The sequence below is a fragment of the Physeter macrocephalus genome, chromosome 2 (genome assembly GCF_002837175.3).
Source record: "Physeter macrocephalus isolate SW-GA chromosome 2, ASM283717v5, whole genome shotgun sequence".
Taxonomy (NCBI): Eukaryota; Metazoa; Chordata; class Mammalia; order Artiodactyla; family Physeteridae; genus Physeter; species Physeter macrocephalus.
In genome coordinates, this window is record NC_041215.1 from 59,682,774 (window position 1) to 59,703,117 (window position 20,344).

The window sequence follows — 20,344 nt, forward strand, 5'->3', positions numbered from 1 at the left end:
CATGGCTCACGGGCCCAGCCGCTCCACGGCATATGGGATCCTCCCGGACCGGGGCGCGAACCCGGTTCCCCTGCATCGGCAGGCGGACGCGCAACCACTGCGCCACCAGGGAAGCCCCGGACCTTAATTCTTTTACTCTACTTTTCTCATTAAAAGAAGAGGAAAATTAAGAATTAAAGAAAGAAAAAAAAAAAGCCTGGCAGGAAGACTCTCTTGGGCTTAAGTGAAGGCCAAATCGCCTGTGATAAGGATGGTTTATGTTGTAGAAAAGACAACAAAAGAATAAGACGTGAAAATATTTTAAAACAAAACATTATTTACAATACACATAGAGAAAGAAGACAGCTTCATACATAATTATATCTTAATACAAATCTCTACTGCCACCAAGCAAAACTATTTTATCTTTAAGATTTATAAACTTGTAAGGTCCCTTCCAACTATAAGATCCTATAACTCTGTAAAAGTAGAAGCACAACTTTGCCATCTGAAGTTAATGTACAATAAGAAAGGCAAGTTTAACCTACAGGATAAACTTGAAAGAGTATTATTAAGACCTATTTGATAATTTCCAAATATCTATTACTACTAATAGATCCATCCTAAATTCTAAAAAGGCATTCTAGGTTATCTCCTGAACTAAAACAACACGTGCTACTCCTCTAATCTAAATCATTTGCTGCATTTCAAAAAGTACAAACTCTGGCTTCTGTAGACTGTTGTGTCCAGTCTGCATATTATTTTACAAACAAGTTTTAAAATTTCATGTCATATTCAGTAACATCTCAAAGACCACAATCATTTAGCAAGTAAGACTGCTACCAATTTTAGTCCTCAGCTGGTCCCAGAATGAGATCTTAATGTGAACTAGGCAATATACATGAAGGTTCCATAACCTTTAGTTGCAAAGTCTAAAGAATTTGTGAATTAACTTTTTAAAATTGGATGACAGAACCCTACCAACTTTGTGTTACTGCAGTGAGCTATATAGGCACCCTGCTTCTTCTCATTATCTTCTGACCACTTACTGCTCACTTATACTTCTGAGGGCGGGTAGACAGAAGACATGATACAGAAAAAAGGATCAAGTTTGCGAATTATCAACTTTTATTTTAAGGTAGTTGTTTATAGGGCTTTAAATTAGATTTCTGAATACATGACTGTTTATATTATCCATGCCCTCCCACTCTGTTATCAAAGCTAAAACAAGAATTTGTTTTACCAAGACTTGGGCCCCATATTTGTTAGATATCAAGAGGAAAAAAAAGGAATAATCTAAGGGAAAAAAAAATGGGGATTCTCTTGAGTTCCTCAGAGGTGGGTTCTTAAGTCAATCAATTGTTATCCTAACAGGAGCCAACAGAGAGAGACGTCTAAACATCTAAATAGTCAGGTACGCTTAAAGGCACATGGCATATACTGGTCTAGGAAAGAAGCAGAAGAAAACCACAAGGTAAAATTCAGAGTATTTGAATGGATGTGTACCAAGTAGCAAATAACCTTACTAGGAAGATGGTCACTACAGAGCTAAAGAGAAAGGGCCATAACGCAAACTGTGACCAGCTTATGTCAATGAGATACATGAGTACTTAAAAAATAAAATCTGCATTTTACTCAAAATGACTAGCTGGTATCTTGGTTTTGGTAGTGCAACAGCACCAATACAGCAAGGGTAAGCAGGTCAATCCCTTGCAAAACTTACCTTGATTGGCCCAATGGAAACAGAAGGCCCCAGAAAAGAGAGAAGCATCTGGCAGTAGCAAATTGTTTTATTTTATCTTTCTGTGGAAAGAAACTAATTTTAAATAAGAACCAGAGCATTTAAAGAATAAATATTTTTTAAAGCTCATTATCTAGTTAGAGCAGCTCTACTGAGAAAACAAGAAGAGCTCCTTGCTGCTTAGAGATGGAAAGAAACAGAAGAGGAATCAGAGTTGTTTCTCCATCACCTAGGGAGTTTTAAAACTTGTGTTATCCTAGTGTAACAGAATAAATAGTTCTTTTATTTAAAGAACTCCTACAGGCAGAATCTTTTGGGCCTGGTGCCTTTGAATAAAGCTTTTTATACAAAATTAAGGGCTATACTCTTAAATACCTTAAATAAAAAAGAAGAAAACCACTTGACATTAAGCTCTTCTATTCTTAAGGGAAAAAAAACAAACACACACACAGAGCTAGCTCCTTTCTCCACTACAATTTCACCAATAATTCAAACCATCAAGGCTTAAATGATTATCAAAGCAAATGATGCCCCCAACTGGCAGAAAGATCATACCTAATTGACTGGCTTTCCAAAATATTTTGTTAGCCTAAATACTCGATGATTTATTGAAACACTAAATGGAAAGAACCCAGCCACCAAAGGATATGTGTATTATAGAACCTAACGGGGCATAAAAGTATTTACGGTTAACTGAGGCTGTTACCTTTCTTGGATGCTTTTCTAGGAATTAAGTTCTATTGAACTTGTTGAGTCAGCATTAAAACCTTTTGGTCCAAATCACTCCCACAAAATGTTTACAATTTATGCTGGAGATGGAAGGGACAGCTCAAAAGCAGAAGTGCAGAAGCAATGATCATTTAAAAAAACAAAAAAAACAAAATAGTGTAAGTGGAAAATAAACTACCTATTTGGCACTGTCCTATGAAGAACCAAATCCGAGTAGAACCTTCCCACCTCCACACACACACACACACACACACACACACACACACACACACACACACACACCCAGGACAGAAGTGCAGAAGCAATGATCATTTAAAAAAACAAAAAAAACAAAATAGTGTAAGTGGAAAATAAACTACCTATTTGGCACTGTCCTATGAAGAACCAAATCCGAGTAGAACCTTCCCACCTCCACACACACACACACACACACACACACACACACACACACACACACACACACCCAGGAAGCTTTTTCAGGAATAAAATTAATCCTAAGCCAAAGGCCTAAACAACTTCTGTTTTCAGATTCTATGCATGTACAAGGTCCACCAACAAAAATTATATTGACATAGCATATTTACTTCAATTGACATACTTGGGGGGAAAATCATTAAACTAAAAAGCCTACGTGTAGTTTGCTACTTTTAAATTTAAAAAAAACAAAACAAAAACAACTCAATTTTGTTGCTGTAGAAAGTAAATCTCATACAGATTTTTCATTACAGTCAAAATTTGGTTACTGTCATGATTATACAACATTTCACTTAAAAACATTATTCTGGCATAAACTAAAACTTAAACAGCTGTAAGTAATGACCCAGATTTTGAAATTCTTTGACACAACAATACCACGGGCAAAAGTAAACAAAGAAATACAAAACAAAACATTCTTACTTGTCCCATTGGTGGTCCTCCCATTGGGGGCATCATTTGAGGCATCATTCCATGAGGTACAGGAGGCATATTCGCTCTCTGACCCATAGGATGCATTCCCATTGGGGCATAATGCATGCCAGGGTGCCCCATCTGAAAAAGAGAGACAATTTAAAAATTAGCAAGTACCAATAAAGCTTCTCAAAAATCTGATTTCTACAAATCAGTTATATGCATGACATAATATCTGGCTAACGTGTGATTTAATTACTGAGTTAGTTTATACTTTCTTGTCTTAAATAAAATGTACAACACCAGTATTTATGAGCTTGCACCTGACCAAATTTCAGAACAAAATGGAAAAAATTAAAATCATCACTGGACACCTAATTCGTAGTTGTTTTTTTTTTTAAGCATGCTGATTTAATCAGTTACCAACTGGCTTGCTAAACTGGGAGGAAATGCATGTGAAGGCCAACTTAACTGTTATGGTGAAAACCACAACTTTGTCCTAATTCACACAGATATCAGATAGTCATTTACTTTTTATAACTTCGTTTATTCTTAAATTCATTTCTAAGATGATTTTAAGCTTTAAAACGCTGAATTTACCCAATTAACTCAGATTAGGGCTGTTCTTACACAAAACAAACAGTATTGGACACCCGGGGACACTTCCCTCCTAACAAGCAAACATGTTATTTCCTAAGAGAATCTCTAACACAGCTAAAATTACTCCTGCAAAAAAACAAAACAAAACAAAAAACCCAAAGAATGAGGTCTGTCACTCACGGACACTAAATGCAAACAACTAATTCATCCATCTTAACGCGGTTTTATAAGCCAACTACTTTCTCTACCTGTGTGCCCATTGTTACAGATCTTAAAAGCAGGAAATTATCTCCTGCCAATTCTCCCAGCTGTCCCCCCGCTGCAGACAACGCTACTACTAGTGAAGAAATTCTGGCAGCCTCTGTTAAAGTCTACTGAATCAAGTCTCCGCCTTCCCCCCGCCTGCTTAATCGGGCCTACCTCTCCAAAACGCTCACCCCGCCTAGGGCCCAGCACCTCCACCGCGCATCTGCCTAGGCCAAACCCACTGGGAACTTCCCCGGTCCCACTTCCTTTCCTTTGTGCATCCCCGCCCTCCCATTTCTCTCCCTCGGAACATATCCCACCATCTCGAGCTCTTCCTTCGTCCACTCTCATCTTCTCCTCCTTCTGGAGAAAGCTTCCTGTCTCTGACTCCGTTTTTCATTGTGCCGCTTTCCCCCTGCCCCACCGATCCCTTACCGAGGGCCGTCTCCTCAGGAAGCCGTCAGCAGAGACCCAAGAGCTGGAGCAGAGGCTTGAGCCGGACAATCTCCGCTCCCCGTCCCCGGGACCCCGCGAGGGAGGATGGCTCTCCATTTCACTCACCATGAGGCCTCCACGCTCGGCTCCCGTCCCCGGCCTCATCGTCGGACTCAGACTGCTCCGCCGGCGGCCACTGCCGCTACACATACCAACAAGAAGCGATCTGAGTGGCTGGCGCCCACTGGGGCTAAAGGTTAAAGGCTGCCCTGAGCTACGGGGCGGGATCAGCGGGGCCAATAAGCTGACAGGCTTCCCCGCTGTCCAATCAGACTGCGCTGCCGACACGCAGCTCTTCGGCGATTCGCCCCCAGCCTCAGCCTCACTCGGCGTCGCCTGCATGGAGGGGGGAATAGGGGGACGGAGGAAGTTTCTGCGCCGACTCCTCTGCCGGGAAAACTCCACCAACTTCCCCCGGGGAAGGGAAGACAACTGTGTCCCAGCTTCCCGAGCTTAGACAGCCTCACCCCGTAGGGGGTGGGGCAGTGGGGGCCTGCCACCTTCACCCCCCGCCCGAGTCACGTACGCCCCACAAACCTGAGGCCGCCGGGGGTGGGGTAGGGTGGGGTGGGGGTGGAGTAAGTAGCTTCTAGCGTTAGCGGTGGCCGGGGCTGGATGCGCGCGTGCGGGGCTCGAGGTGGAGGGAGGGGGCGGGGAAGGCGAGAGGAGGGGTCGTGAGGAGCGGGTTCGAGCTCAGTACGCACCAGCTGGCGAGCGCGCGCTGGGGTGGGGGGAAGAGGCGTGCCGAGCGGTGTGGAGGGAAGTTGTGGTAGGGGCGGGGAGAACAATGCGACAGGGAAGGAGGAAAGGGCAGTTAAGGGAGGTGGGGGCGCGGCGAGCTGAGCTGCCGTTAATGAGGGAAGTCGGGCGAGTGCAGGCCTAGAGGGGAAGAAGGGAGAAAGCAAATAGGTTCGGGAATGTGTATTAGAGAGGCATGGGCGGGCGCTAGGACCGAGCGTCGGGGAGGTGTGGCTTTGGGGCTGCTGGGGCGCGAGCTTGCATGGAGGTGACGCGGCGGTGGCGGAGATCGCTGGCCCGGACTAAGCACTGCAGGGAGAGGACACTCTGCTGCCTTGGGCCTCGGCTTGTCTCTCCCCGCGCACTTCACTGCGCGCCTCCCTTCGTACTACTTGAGGGTCATGCTCTGGTCCGGGGGCGCCCAGCCTTTTGTCGGGCCCCACGGCACTTTCCTCGCCCAGCCACGCACCCTTGTGCACCCCTGCGCGCCGGGCCCAGGTGGTGGAGGCCGTGGAGGGCCTGGCCGCTGATTGGCTGCTGCGACCGCGGGGCGGGGCAGGTGGGCGACGCTTGACCTCTGCGGACCTGACTGTCTTTCCCGCCATGTCGTTCGTGGAGAGCGGGAGGCGCTCAGCCCCTTCTCGCCGCCGTCTAGGCACTGCTGTCCCGTTTGCTCAACCGGCGTTTTCCGCTTTCACTCAGGGAGACAGCTGGGGTGAGGGTGAAGTCGACGAGGAGGAGGGATGCAACCGAGTGGCCCGTGACCTGCGGGCGGAGTTCTCGGCCGGGGCGTCATCGGAACCTAGAAGGGACTCGCTACTCCGGCCAGATGGGGACGGGTCTCCCGCCCTGCCCGATAAACGCAATGGCATTTTCTCGGAGGATGCGGGCGGCAGAGCCCAAGCCCGGCGCTGGCCGGTCCAGGTCCTCTCAGTTCTCTGTTCGCTGCTGTTTGCCATCCTCCTCGCCTTCCTTCTCGCCATCACCTACCTGATCGTAAAAGGTACGGAATGAAGCCCGGGCCTTTAAAGTGTGTCCAGAGTTTACTTTAGTTGAGCCTGGACGTGGCTCTCCCCTTCGTCGCCCTCGCTCCATCAAAGGCCGGCAAGCTGGTAGCCGCTTTCATCCAGAGTCCTCGTCCGCACCTTTCTTTGATCTTCTCCCTTGTCTTCTTTTTTCTTAAAGGTAGAGGACCTTGGTCCGTGATCAGGAGACCCATTTTAAGAAAGGGTCTTGATAAGTGGGTAATCTTGAAGAAAAAATCTTAAAGTCGGTGAACACTTGCGGTAAAATATTGGCAGAATCAAGCAAAATGCAAAACAACCGTCATTAAAGGAAGACGGTGCAAAGTGTAATTATTAGGCTATACACGTTCAGAGAGTTTAATCCACAAATGGTTAAAGACTTACAATCCACCGATTCCTCTGTACACGTTGAATTGCTGAAGGACAAGGATTTCCATTCCACAACCCAAATTTCTACTTGCATAGGTAAAATAGACACTCTTGGGTTTTGATTTAGGTTTGCAACCCAGTGTAGTGGTGAAGTTCTGTTGCAGGAGCAAGATAGTAGGTTCTTTCTCTGATTAATGGTGTTATTTTCCGTGTCTTAAGTTGAAATATTGGCCAGGTTGGAATAGAAAGAAATGTGCCTTGAAAGGTTTTCCAAAGCTTATACAGATGTATTATGTGGTTGGATATTTTATGTTGCAGTGGAAGGAGTCAGACCTCAGTTTAAATTTCAGTTCTCAGTGGTGTGTGACTTTGGTTAAGTTATTGAAAAAAGAAAAATTAAAACAAGAAAAAATACCTTAGTTTGTTGTATGAAAAGCACCCAACACATTGCCACTCGAGTATTTTATTTCACTAAGTAGAATTAAATCTGTTTAATTCCAGTTTTTATTTTTCCTCATTGCTTCCAAGCCCCTAGTGGGCTGTAGACACTTTACCATGCTTGATTTTCATGCACAAGACAGATTGGCAAGTTAATGTAAGAGTTTTACTTCTTCATACAATGATATTGGGTGTAAATTGTCAATGTTAAATATTTGGGTGCCAATGTTTCATTCCTCTATCACTTCCCCCATTTTTTCAAAGCAACTCAGAGTTTTGTAGGTAGTTTAATTCTTTTTTTCTCTGAGAGATTGCTTTTGTTCATAAAGTCACAAAACCTGGTAAGTTGAAGTACATTGCAGAGCACATTGAGCTGTGCTTATTTTGGAGGGTGGAGAAAGGAGCTGAACTCAAAACCCAGTAATTCGCATTACATAAAATGTCTAGGGAATAAAAATTCCCATTTTATATACATGGCAGTTGACTCATAAAGACATCTTATTTGCTTACTGAAGGTTGCTTAGCTAGTAAATGGAATCAGAATTTGAACCCAGTTGTTTCGGGCTCCATAGTGCTTTCCACAACTCCCCAATGTCTTTCTGGCCTTTGAGCTACTCTTCAAATTATAAAATCGTCTTTTTTACCCAAGCCCTTTTTTGTACTTACAGAGTTACATGCTGAAAATTTGAAGAACGAAGATGATGTACACACTGGACTGTTAGGTATGGACTTTATTGTCACGATTTGATTTTTGAGCTCACTTTTGTTTTTCTAGATTATGCTTAAACTGTACAGAATTTTGGTTAAATACTTAATATATTCCCTGTGCAATTTTGTTTTACTCTTTTTCATTTGCATTTGTGTGTGGTAACTTTTGTTAGATTTTCTTTTTACATGTGTGTGGGGGTATCTCCGTGTGTATATGTATGTATACCAGACATACTAGGAATACATTTTGAATACAACTATATGTAACAAAGACTCAGAGAATACTTAACGTTTCTTAGTTACCTTTTGGAAAAGTCTCTCTACACTTCTTCCCAGGAATTAAAAACAAACAAAAAAACCTTACCTCACAAACTTAACAAAGATAACAAACAAAGATAACATCTTAAGCAGACCTCATGAGAAGTTTAAGTTCCCCTTATAAGATCCCCTTATAAGCAACTTGGTTTTTCAAAAAATATGAAAAGCATTGGGCATACTTACATGGGTTAATCATGACTAGGAAAGAGTCAACCTGAGTTTCTATAGTATGTCTGTAGAATGCTGCAGTTTACAGGTTTGTAGTGAAAAATTCAGTTGTTATTTATTTTTATTTCTCTCTGCACCAAAATGATTATGAAGACTTCAGAACTTGACCTGTCTGGCATATTTTGCTCCTGTTTGCTGTAATTTCTTTGGCTGACCACTCTGAATTGGGGGGGGATGGTTGAGATCCTAGGCCGCATGTTACTCCCTACTCCAATCTTAGCTAACCTATTTAAACTGCCTCCTCAAGGCCAAGGTCCTCATGGTGATACAAGGTATAGTTCACCTGATTTTGCAGAAGGGGAACCTTTATCTTCAAATTACAAACAACTTAGTTTTCTAGATGTCCCATGAAAACTTGTCTATGCTTGTCTCAACTTCTTGCATGAGAAGACATGTACTTTTTAGTTACCCATTTTGTCAGTGTGTGTTGTTAAACTGTTTCATCTCTAAAAAACAACCAAGATTTTAAGGCTTTTCATAGCATTTATTGATCTCTCAACTCTTGCTGCAGTAGAAACTGAATCTTAAGAACTAGACATGAATTCTAACTTGCTATTTAATAGTTAGCAAGAATACCAACTTACAGCTGAGGAAATGCCTATAAAATTGTATCCTTACATTTTTACAATTGATGTAAAAGTTTTCACATGAATCCAGAATCTATAATAAACATTGTTGTTGAAGTCATCCTTTCAGAAAAATCAGAATGCAGCCTTTTATCAGATGATACTGATTTTTTTTTACTGTTGTATTTCATTGTATTTATCTTGTCTTGTTTACTAGGAACCTCACAGCTAAATGTAATGTTGATTGTGTATTACCTTTTTTTGATCATAATTAGTACTGTCTATACATGTTATCTTTATATTTCAGTGACTAATGTTTAAATTTTAATGCATACTGCCTCAATTCTCGTTTGAAAGTGGGTTGGTTTTTAGAAACAAATAATGTGAGCCCAGTAACTACTCTCCATGAAATAGTTTTCTTTCTAGACAGACTGATAAAAATTTTGCACACTACAAATATTTTTTATTGCAGTTTAATCCTAGTCCAAGGTTGGCATAGCTCAGTAAGAGCAGATTATAGCGGTGATTCTCATTTTGGTATGTGTAAGAATCACCAGACTTTCTTTTAAAAATCATCTCTAGACTTTGTTTCAGCCCAGGGGTAGGACCTAAGAATCCTCATTTTTTTTTTTACAAGTTCTGATAAACCACAGTTTGAGAAATACTTTTGCAGGGCCAGAATCACAGTTTTTAAAAATATATTCAAAAGTAGTTAAAAGTTCTTGAGAGTTGACTAAGGACTAACAGGCTAACAGGAAACAATATATAAGCCTAAATGCCTGTTAAGAAACTTAAGGAGCTGAGACACTGCTATTCTCTTGTCCTCCTTGTTTCTCTGAAAGAAATATTCATGGGAAGACCTGTCTATAGTTTTTAAAAAAGGGTTCGTGAAGAGCATTGTATCAGTGCCTTTGGGGAGTTAATTGATCCTAATGGCTAACAGGATTAGGCTGTCACAGTGTTCATCTTCACTAGTGAGGTAGTCCAGCAGGGAGGTGTGATTAATACTATCAGCTGATTTTGGAACTCATCTCCCCAAATCTTCCGTGGGTGGCATTAGAGTCACACTGCAGAGTTCTTAGGGCTTTCCTTTTATAATTATCCTGCAAACCATCCACTACTGTAAGCCTGTTTTTCAGGGAGATTAATAAAATAAAACTTCTGATTATTTAGTTAAAATCACATTCCACTCATTCCTCCTTGAAGTTATTTTCCGGCCAAATGGATTGCACTAATCATATACGACACTGAGTTGTTTCTTTTTTGCACATTGGCTTTTGTATCTGTCACATTTTCCCAAATTTTATCACATTTCACACAGTCCTATTTCCAATTTTTGGGTTTTTTCCCAGTCAATATAAAGTATGATAAAATGACCTTTTATTTGAGGCAAACTTGAAATAAGTACATAAGAAAAATAGAAGGAATTGCCTTTAGCAGAAAGTACTTAATCTAAGAATATTGTTCTCAAGTTAAGTGTAGCCCTAGTACTTTTATAAACATTGTAAATAGAGTCATACAGAAATTATAATCAGATTTGACGGAGTTTCTTCAATGTCTAAAAAGCTTTTAAACTTGATCTTTGGTGCCTGTCATTTCTTGACACCTACTGGTTAATAGTTACCTTTAAGTCCCTTTTGTGGCTAGGAGCAGATTCCTAGCATCTTGCAGTGTCAAGGGCTATTCTCATTTTTTAGCTGCCCATTTACTGCCTGTATTATACCTGAGATGTTTCCAGGCTTCTACACATTTACAGAGAAGAGATGACTGACATATACTGAGTTCAATCCAAGATGAAGCCCACTCATTTAAAGAGTTGATGATTTATTACTTTTCTTCTGCAGAGTGATAAGTGAGACTTTACCATCATAATTTCATGATGCAGAACATTAGAAATATGGTAAAAATTTCCAAGAGAAGGGGTGTGTTGCGAAATGACCCGTTCTCTTATAAGAAAGGCACAAGTTGGGAGCAACTCACTCAGTTTCTTCCTTGCAGTGAAAGATGATTGAAACCATGAACTTGAGCTTTTTAGGGAATGTATGAACCTTGTAATTTGAGCCCACAGTCTATTAAGGAAATGATACAGTGCTATCTGCAGCTGGGTGGAGTAACTCTAATATTTAATGTAAAATTTTACAAATATGTTATCCTATTCTGCAGCGCAGTCTTTGTAAAATTGTGTATATTGTTTACTCATATCAGTAAAAGAACCAAGGCAAAAAAGAAGAGAAAAACAAAAGCCCCAAAAGACTAGAAGGATACAACCAAAATGGGTTTTGGAATTATAGTTAGTTAGTTGGTTTTTTTTTTTTAATCTCTGTTGTTTATAATGAATGATTGTAACTCCCAATGAGAAAAACTTTGTTTAAAAAGAAAGCACAAGTTAATGGAAGTGTGAGTAACACGTTCAACAATTAACAACACTGGGCTTCCCTGGTGGCGCAGTGGTTGAGAATCCGCCTGCCGATGCAGGGGACACGGGTTCGTGCCCCGGTTCGGGAGGATCCCACGTGCCGCGGAGCGGCTGGGCCCGTGAGCCATGGCCGCTGGGCCTGCGCGTCCAGAGCCTGTGCTCCGCAACGGGAGAGGCCACAACAGTGAGAGGCCCACGTACCACACACACACACACACAAAAAACAATTAACAACACTGCTGAACTTTTATGGTATGCCAAAAACGTGGTGTTTCACCTGGTATTCCCAAGTATCCTGCATCCATCAGTATAAAATATTCCCTTCTAAACCATGAGATAGTTTAGGCATGGTAGCAAGGCAGAAGCAGTATAGGTTATTAGCAAGAATTGTCAGTGTGCAGCTAAGTTATTAGTCATGAAATCATTGCATATCTCCTCTTAACACGTAAAAGCAGTAATGTGAACCAGACATTAGGACCTCTAAATCTCAAGAAATTGGTTTGTTATTGTTAGTGTGATACTGCCTGGCCCAACTTTGGTAATCAGGAGGGATGTTTCTGAGGCTAACAAAGCCAGACTTTAGCTAGCATCAGAATCACCTGGAAAACTTGTTAAAACTCATTTTACTGGGCTTCACCAGGTCCAGAGTTTCTGATTCAGTAGGTATGGGGTAGAGCCCAGAAATTTGCATTCCTAATAAGTTTCTAGGTTATGCTGATGCTGCTAGTTTACAAGAACCACTGGTCTAGTAGTTCCCATCCCCCAGGCGTATCAACAACAACAAACAAAAAAAACACTGAAGATTTTCTTTTTTTGCATTTATAAAATTTCAGACCCTATCCTTATCTCCTGAATCAAAGTTAAAGTCACTTAATTGGCTGCATGCTCAGTATGCCATCAGGGTCCATTGGACCCAGTTTTCATTTTTAAATTTTCTTGAGCAGTTCTGTTTGTAAGAATTGTTATTTCATATCATTTACTCTTTCTTAGGGGACCTTCCAGAGAATAAAGAGAAAATTGAGTTATATTTTTTTCTGTAGAATAAAGCATATTTGATCTTGAAATTACCATATTGGTGTATTGGCCCCTTTTATAAACCTAAGATACATTATAAGATTTTAATGACCTTATTTTCCTATATCTGGAAACATTTTGCTATTTCATTATTTTAGGAATCATTTAATATTACTCATCTATTATTCTCAACTATGCTAAAAAGAATAACATGATGGAATCCTCCAGAGCAGAGGTCAGCAAACTGCGGCCCCTGGGCCAAATCTGATCTGCTACCTGTTTTTGTACATTAAGTTTTATCGTAGCATAGCCTTGCCTCTTGTTTTATATATTGACTATGGCTGCTTTCATGCTACAACAGCAGAGTTGAGTAGTTGTGAAAGAAACCAGATGGCAAGCAAAGCTGAAGATATTTTACTATCTGATTCTTTTCAGAAAACTATAGTATTCTCATCCAGTTAGTCATTCAACAGAAAGGACTTCAGGCAAAAACACGAACCATCCCCTTTTGCTAAAAGAATGTATAACAGTCATCTTTTATGAATCTGTGCACACTAATTTATTTGATACTGTTTGTAAGTGGAGAAATGCTAATGGCAGGTGACTGGAAAGGAATGGAAAAAAATCATTGGATTGAGTATTCAAATTGTTTATAAATCTAAAAGTGAAAATGTTTTACAAATTATGGAGCAAAGATGGTTGTCTTCCATGTCTTATAAGCCATGAAAGATTTTAAAAATTCCTTCAAGCAGTGTATTTTGATGATGCAAGTGCATAAAGAAAAAGCAAAACTAATAATAAGCTATAACCAATTAGAGATGTATCTGAAGTCTAAAATCAGTATTTACAGGATGGTTATGTTCCAGATACATGCATGAAGTTAGTAAGCAGTTATTTGCACTTAGAGGAAATGCCCATTTACAGTGTGTTTATTTGTTTGTTTTTAAATCAGGGAAACTCAGAATAAAAATTTGGGTTTACTATATCTTATTAAAATTTCTAACAGTTTTTTTCAGGCTTTTTATTCTTTTGTAAATTGTTCATTAAATGATTAAAACTAAGGGAAAATAGATCGCGAGAAGCCTCCACGAAGCTGGCTCGTGCACTTACTCCCTCTCTAGACCTTACCCCGTCTGTACAGTGGGACCTAAGCGGTTTCAGAGAAACTTCCCATTTGTACGATGCGTGGGGGGAGGGCCTTTGGGGAGACTGCCCTCACCTGTGAGTCTTTCAAGCCCAGCTTGGCCGCCAGCTTCTTGCGGTCGGGCTTGTTGATGTACTTCTGCTTCTGGAACACCTTCTCCAGCGCCTTGCGCTGCACGTCGGAGGACACATCTCTACACAGCATGCCCCGACGAGGCTTGCCGCGGGCGGCCAGTGGCCAAGAGAAGGTCCCCGGGATGGGCACGACGCTGAAGGACGCTGCAGAGGCCAGGGGTGCAAGGACTGCTCTTGCTAGGATCTACCTTTGGCAGGTCCTTTGTGTGTTTTGACCAACCATCCATCCATGTCAGGTTCCTCGCTCTCTATCACCCGGCATCCTCCTAGCCTCAGGGTACCTATGGTCCCAAGCAGACACCGCAGCCCCAGGTCTGCCTCAAGACCTTTCTGCTCAGCTCTAGCAGCTACTGTCTTGTTCTTGTTCTGAAAAGAAGAATCTGGATTAGCACAGCTCAGTTTTGCTAACAAGTTTTTTAAGCATAAGTCAGCTTACTGGACAGGCTGCTCTCCAGTCCGAGGCCACATCAGTTCACCTCAGCTGAGGCATAGAGCAGTGTGAGAAGCACCTGGTGCAGAACACAGCTCTTTAGAGCAGTGAGGACTGTAGCTCTTGCTGGGCTTGTCTGCACTTGGTTCTAACCTAGGTTGTATCTAGGACTGCTCCACGTTCATTGTCTTCTTAGCCAACAAGAATAAATGCTAGGGGACTTCCCTGGTGGCGCAGTGGTTAAGAATCTGCCTGCCAATGCAAGGGACAGGGGTTCAAGCCCTGGTCCAGGAAGATCCCACATGCTGCGGAGCAACTAAGCCTGTGCGCCACAACTACTGAGCCTGTGCTCTAGAGCCCGCAAGCCACAACTACTGAGCCCATGCGCGCTGCAACTACTGAAGCCCGCACGCCTAGAGCCCATGCTCTGCAACAAGAGAAGCCCGCGCACCGCAATGAAGAGTAGCCCCTGGTCGCCACAGCTAGAGAAAGGCTGCGTGCAGCAACGAAGACCCAACACAGCCAAATTAATTAATAAATTAATTGATTGATTCTTTAAAAAAAGAATAATGCTAGCCTCCTTAGCCATACATTCAAGGCTGCACCCTCTTAAATGTGCCCACTTTGCTGATCATGCCTCCCACTCTCACCCTCTTTGCCAGACTCACTGAACTATTTACTGCAAAACCCAACATAGATATTTCCGCCTCCAGGCCTTGGTCACGCTGTGCCTACCTTCCCTCCCCCACCCCTGCCATCCTTCAAAGGCCAGCTGAAGTTATTCTTCCTTTATACCAATAACAGCTACTCTGTTGAACATCTGCCATGAACTAGGTATTCTCCCAGATACTTTACATACATAACCTCATTTAATCCTTTCTACTTACCTTTCAAAGTGGGTATCATTATTCCCATTCTACAGGTAGGCAAAAGGAAGCTGGGATAAGTTAAAGTACTTACCCAAATTCATGGAGGGAATAAATGTCAAAGTTGGAATTCTGGCCCCAGAGTCTGATGCAGAGTCTATACTTTTTCTTAAACCATGCTTAGTTGTGAAGAATTTCCTGATGAGTTGAAACCCCAGTTTTCTTGCCCTTTTTTGAATAGTACTTGATGTCTATTCTGCATGACTGATTTGACATTTAATAAATGACTACTTATGATACAATTGTCTTTTTTAAAATAAATTTATTTATTTATTTAAAAAAATAAGGGAAAATGTATGTTGGAACAAGATGATAGTGATAACTATTTTTCCTAGTATACTGAAGATTACAAGCTTCAGGGGAAAATACAGGTTTAACAAGATTTGCCATGAGTTAATTGTTGCAAGGTGAGTGATGGGTATATGGGGTTTCATTGTATTCTTCTTTCTACTTTTGTGTGTTTGAAATTGTCCGTAATAAAGTTTTCTTTAAAGTTTCCCATGTGAATATGATGATTTAACATGGTTGGAAACTACAGATGTTACTTAGTTTTCAAGTTTCACCAGGCCCAGTCAGAATGTCCCCTTCTACTCTTTACCCTTTTTAGTAGGAAGGGGAGTGGAATTGCTACAAGCTGAGTGGCAGGTGGACAGGCAGTTGTGTGGAGACCTTTATCAATGTAGCTGCTGTACGCCCACTGTGTGTTCAGGTGGCACTGGTAGGGGAGGAAGACCCTTTTCCTTTGCTCCTGTACTTGGAAATAATAAGTTTGAAGATCCAAGGCTGTCTAGCTTTCTGATAAGAGTTGCAAAAATTTGCTTAGATAAAATTTTTTTAAATGTTGATTAGTTTTATGCATGAGTATGTCAAAACTTTTATTAGTAGCCAGCTGGTTATAGCTTTTACAACTCATAAAATGACCTTAATTTAATTTTCTTTTTTTTTTTTTTTTTTTTTTTTGGTGGTACGTGGGCCTCTCACTGTTGTGGCCTCTCCCCTTGCGGAGCACAGGCTCCGGACGCGCAGGCCCAGCGGCCGTGGCTCATGGGCCCAGCCGCTGCGCGGCATGTGGGATCCTCCCGGATCGGGGCACGAACCCGTGTCCCCTGCATCGGCAGTTGGACTCTCAACCACTGCGCCACCAGGGAAGCCCTAATTTTCATTTTTAATTTCATAAGTTAGTTATGTAAGTTATAATATAGTCTCACTACAAAAAAAATTCCGACAATTAAAGCAAAGGTTACCACTAATCTACTTGTACACAATATACAAGTATACAATATACTTGTGTATATTTTCAGGCTTTTTTCTATATATGGTATATAGAAATATGAATATATATGATAATTTAAAATATGTGGTTTTTTCGGTGTTGTAGAAGAAAACAGTTGGAATAATGCATATGCTGTAGCTTTATTAAAGTATCTTGAAGTTCATTCTGTATCAGTATATATAGATCTACCTCATTCTTTTTTATTACTGCATTGTATTTCATAGTATACTACTTTGTTTAAACATTTCAAATGTCAAACTGTAAAATAGTCCTTGAAATTAGCAATGTGCTGTCACATTTCGTCCCGTTGTTTATTTATGGCAGGAATACATCTTATGAAGAATGTGTAATTGATTGTTTAACATTGTTTTAATAAGAAACCTTTCTGAGTATGGGAATATGGGAGGGTTTTGTTTTTCTGTTTTTTTCTGCTTACATGTAACATGTGCTGACCACCTTCCACATCTCTGACTTCATAAAACTTCTAAAAGTCATCTCATCCCTGTAAGCCTGAAACTGCTAAATAACATTAAAATATTTAGAACATATCATAATCTTTCTTTGCTAGAAGGTTTTATAGAAATACATAAAGCTGCTACCATGTTTTTAGAAAAGTAACTACACTTTGAAACAAAAATCATATATTTTGAAAAATGATCTCCCCAATTAGATAAGTGAATATACAACTCCAGTAAAGGGATTAGAATAGGAGTTTCCCACATACCCTTTTTTAAAAAAATAAATTTATTTATTTTTGGCTGCATTGGGTCTTCCTTGCTGCATGTGGGCTTTCTCTAGTTGCAGCGAGCGGGGACTACTCTTTATTGTGGTGCGTGGGCTTCAGTAGTTGTGGCTTGTGGGCTGTAGAGGGCAGGCTCAATAGTTGTGGCACACGGGCTTAGTTGCTCCACAACATGTGGGATCTTCCTGCACCAGGGCTTGAACCTGTGTCCCTGCATTGGCAGGCGGATTCTTAACCACTGCGCCACCAGGGAAGTCCCTCCCACCTACCCTTATGTTTGCTTTAGGTGAAAAAATTGAGTCCAAGAGGATGGAAGAGATAAATTCTCATCATATCATCAACTGATGAAAATTGAACTGTAGAGAAGAAAGAAGGATGTGTGTATTTATTTAAAAGACCTATATCCTTTGACACAGCAGTTCTTCCTTCAGAAATTTGTTACAGATATCCTTGTGTAACTATAGTTAAGTACAAGAGCGTTACTTGCAGCATTGTTTTTAATAGTGAAAAACTGGAATAATAAAAATATTCAATGGGGACTTCCCTGGTGGCACAGTGGTTAAGAATCCACCTGCCAGTGCAGGGGACACAGGTTTGAGCCCTGGTCCGGGAAGGTCCCACATGCCGTGGAGCAATGAAGCCCATGCGCCACAACTACTGAGCCTGCACTCTAGAGCCCACGAGCCACAACTACTGAGCCCCCGTGCCACAACTACTGAAGCCCGCGTGCCTAGATCCCGTGCTCCACAACAAAGAGAAGCTACCGCAATGAGAAGCCCGTGCACTACAATGAAGAGCAGCCCCGCTCACCGCAACTAGAGAAAAGCTGCACGCACCAACAAAGACCCAACACAGCCAAAATTAATTAATTAATTAATTAAATTAATTAATTAAAAAATATGCAGTGGAATTGTGGCTATGTGTAGTGATATGAAAGGTCTCCAAAATTGTTGTGTGAAAAAGTTCAGGACAATTTTTCTGCTGAGAATCTCATTTGTGGAAAATAAACTGAGAAAATATATACATAGTATACATTTCTTGATATAACTGGCCCCATTCTTGTACATGACTATCTACATTACTTATAAATTTACAAAAGATGAACAATAAACTCTTAAATGATTGCTTTCAGGAATGGAGTTGGTAAGTTGGGGAAGGAAGACTAGCTTCATTTTTAGGTACCTTTTAAAAATTATATTAACTCTTGGTAAAATGTGTTTACAAAACATAAGTTATCAAATTTTTAGCTTCAGGATTCTGAAGGTAGGGCCTCGTTAAAAATTTAGTTGCATATTGCCAACTTCTGTGGCTTTTCTGCTTGTTCATACATGAATTGAGTAATTTCAGAAGCAAAAGCACTTCTAGACAACAATACTGCAATGTACTTTTTTAGCCCTGTCCTTGTGACCTGAGTTTTATCAGGGATATAAAATAACTAAAATGTCCAAAGTAAGGCAAGCAGTTAGATCATGGAATAGTAGTCATTTCTGAAAACTCAAGAATATTTTTGTACTAAATTTGGCAGGTGTTCTGTTAAAGCACCTATGTGAAAAAGCTTGATGGGCTTTAGGGAGCCTCACATTTTGTTATTTTGGGTTATTTTGTGTCTTTCTCACTTTTTTAGATACTGAGAAGTTTCCATCATTCCACAGCAGTCCCCAAACATATAGTCTCTGGGTTGGCAGGAAGGTTACACGTCAGTCTTTACTAAGGTTCTGTCTGCTCAGTCACAGGTTGGGCAAGGTTCTGGAGTCTGTGCAAGGATATTGGGATAGGAGTGCAATCTAGTCCTCAAGACATTTGCTCAAATGAGTTACTGCTGAAACATTTTGCATTCTGGTCAGGATGGCCTTTCAGGTGTAGCACCTTCCAGGCACATGACCATCTGCTGTTTCTATGCCCCATCTTAGAGGCATCTGCAAGCTTGGCTCTGGGTCCATCTGCCAGGATACTGTACACCGCTCCAATTCCTCTCTGGTGTTGTGTGGCTTGATGGCTCCACCAGGAAGCCCCAGCAGCGCTACCGACTCCCCATATACACACACAAGTGCAAACACACACACATAACACTCTTCAAAATGGGGGAATCTTTCTCACCTGTAGATAAAACCCTCACTTTCTCTCTCTGTTCTACACAAACGTTTGTTCTACACCCCAGTCAATTGATTATCCTTGCTATCTATTCAGGACGTTTTGTCTTTATCTACCCTCCTCTTGCTTCTATCTATCCTACTAGTTCCCTTAATTATTTTGCAACATAAAAACCACAGAGGTACTGGGCTGTTTCTGCTTTCTTTGCCACATCCTTCTGGGGCAGTGAACACAAAGTCCATTATCGTTTTAAAAGGGGGTAAGGGAAGGGGGACTATCAGGAGAAAAAAATTAGGTTCATCTTTCAAAAATACTTTGCTATAGTTTTTGTTTGGCTTTGTTTTTTAATACTTCATTCCTCTGAGTTTATCTTTTAGCAGCTCAGTGTGTTACTGAGCTTCAAATGGTTTATAGACAGTCCAATGCACATATTTCTTTCCTGCTTCTTGCTAAAATAAAGCTATCTTTGGTTGTGCATTTTGTGCAGCCAGGAAATCTGGTAATTCATAAGCCATTCTCTACTGTAGTCTTCTCAACCTTCCTTCCTCTGTACTACTGAGGCCTGGGACACACACACTTACCAGTAGTAGTGTCTTAATAAACTGTCTTAAGGGAGGCAGTTTGAATGTGTATCTAAAATCCTTCAAATTAAATTGTTCCCTCTGGTCACTGTTTATTCCCCACATTCTTCCATTTCTTAACCTTTTTCTCTCACAGCTCCTGTAGTACAGTGCTTTTTGACTTGATATCCCTTACAAAATGCAGCTCCAGTGTGACTGAAAATAAAATCTAGGATCCCAACTCATTTATAAACTGGACATTAACTTTTGTTCATATACTGAGCAAGGTTAAATAATCAAAATTGGTTTGTAATGTTTATAGGAAAGCTGTAAAGAGTAGACACTTAAAATTGATTCATATGTCAATAGTGCATGGTATGGAAAGGGATCGCTTAGTACTAAGTAATAAAAGGCAGCAAGCTATGATCACAAAGTTAAATGAAAAAGGTCAAGACATTTTAACAGTGAAGTGTTTTGCCATTTTTTCCACAGTTGAATTTTATAAAACTGAAGCTAAAAGTTACATTTTTTTTTTTTTTTTTTTTT

The 20,344-nt window shown here is 40.9% G+C and overlaps 2 protein-coding genes across 9 annotated transcripts in view; one reads left to right on the forward strand and one right to left on the reverse strand.

Moving 5' to 3' along the window:
* PRPF40A (pre-mRNA processing factor 40 homolog A) overlaps positions 1 to 5,200 on the reverse strand; it is a 55,737-nt gene extending 50,537 nt beyond the window's left edge. For 4 of the 8 annotated variants that reach the window (XM_028478041.2, XM_028478038.2, XM_007117651.3 and 1 more), the window contains exons 1-2: positions 4,745 to 5,200; positions 3,347 to 3,478 (exon numbers count right to left, since the gene is read on the reverse strand). In XM_028478041.2, the coding sequence (XP_028333842.1) occupies positions 3,347 to 3,478; positions 4,745 to 5,020 (408 nt within the window). In that variant the 5' untranslated portion in view covers positions 5,021 to 5,200. Of the gene's footprint in view, positions 1 to 3,346; positions 3,479 to 4,618 lie in introns of all 8 variants that reach the window. The other 4 variants (XM_028478029.2, XM_028478021.2, XM_007117649.4 and 1 more) reach the window with 1 other exon arrangement.
* A 46-nt stretch (positions 5,201 to 5,246) lies between these two features.
* The window catches only part of ARL6IP6 (ARF like GTPase 6 interacting protein 6), a 30,962-nt gene continuing 15,864 nt past the window's right edge, over positions 5,247 to 20,344 (forward strand). Inside the window, 3 exon segments of the mRNA XM_007117646.4 lie at positions 5,247 to 5,900; positions 5,903 to 6,419; positions 7,917 to 7,970. Coding sequence (XP_007117708.2) covers positions 5,679 to 5,900; positions 5,903 to 6,419; positions 7,917 to 7,970 — 793 coding nt within the window. The 5' untranslated portion in view covers positions 5,247 to 5,678.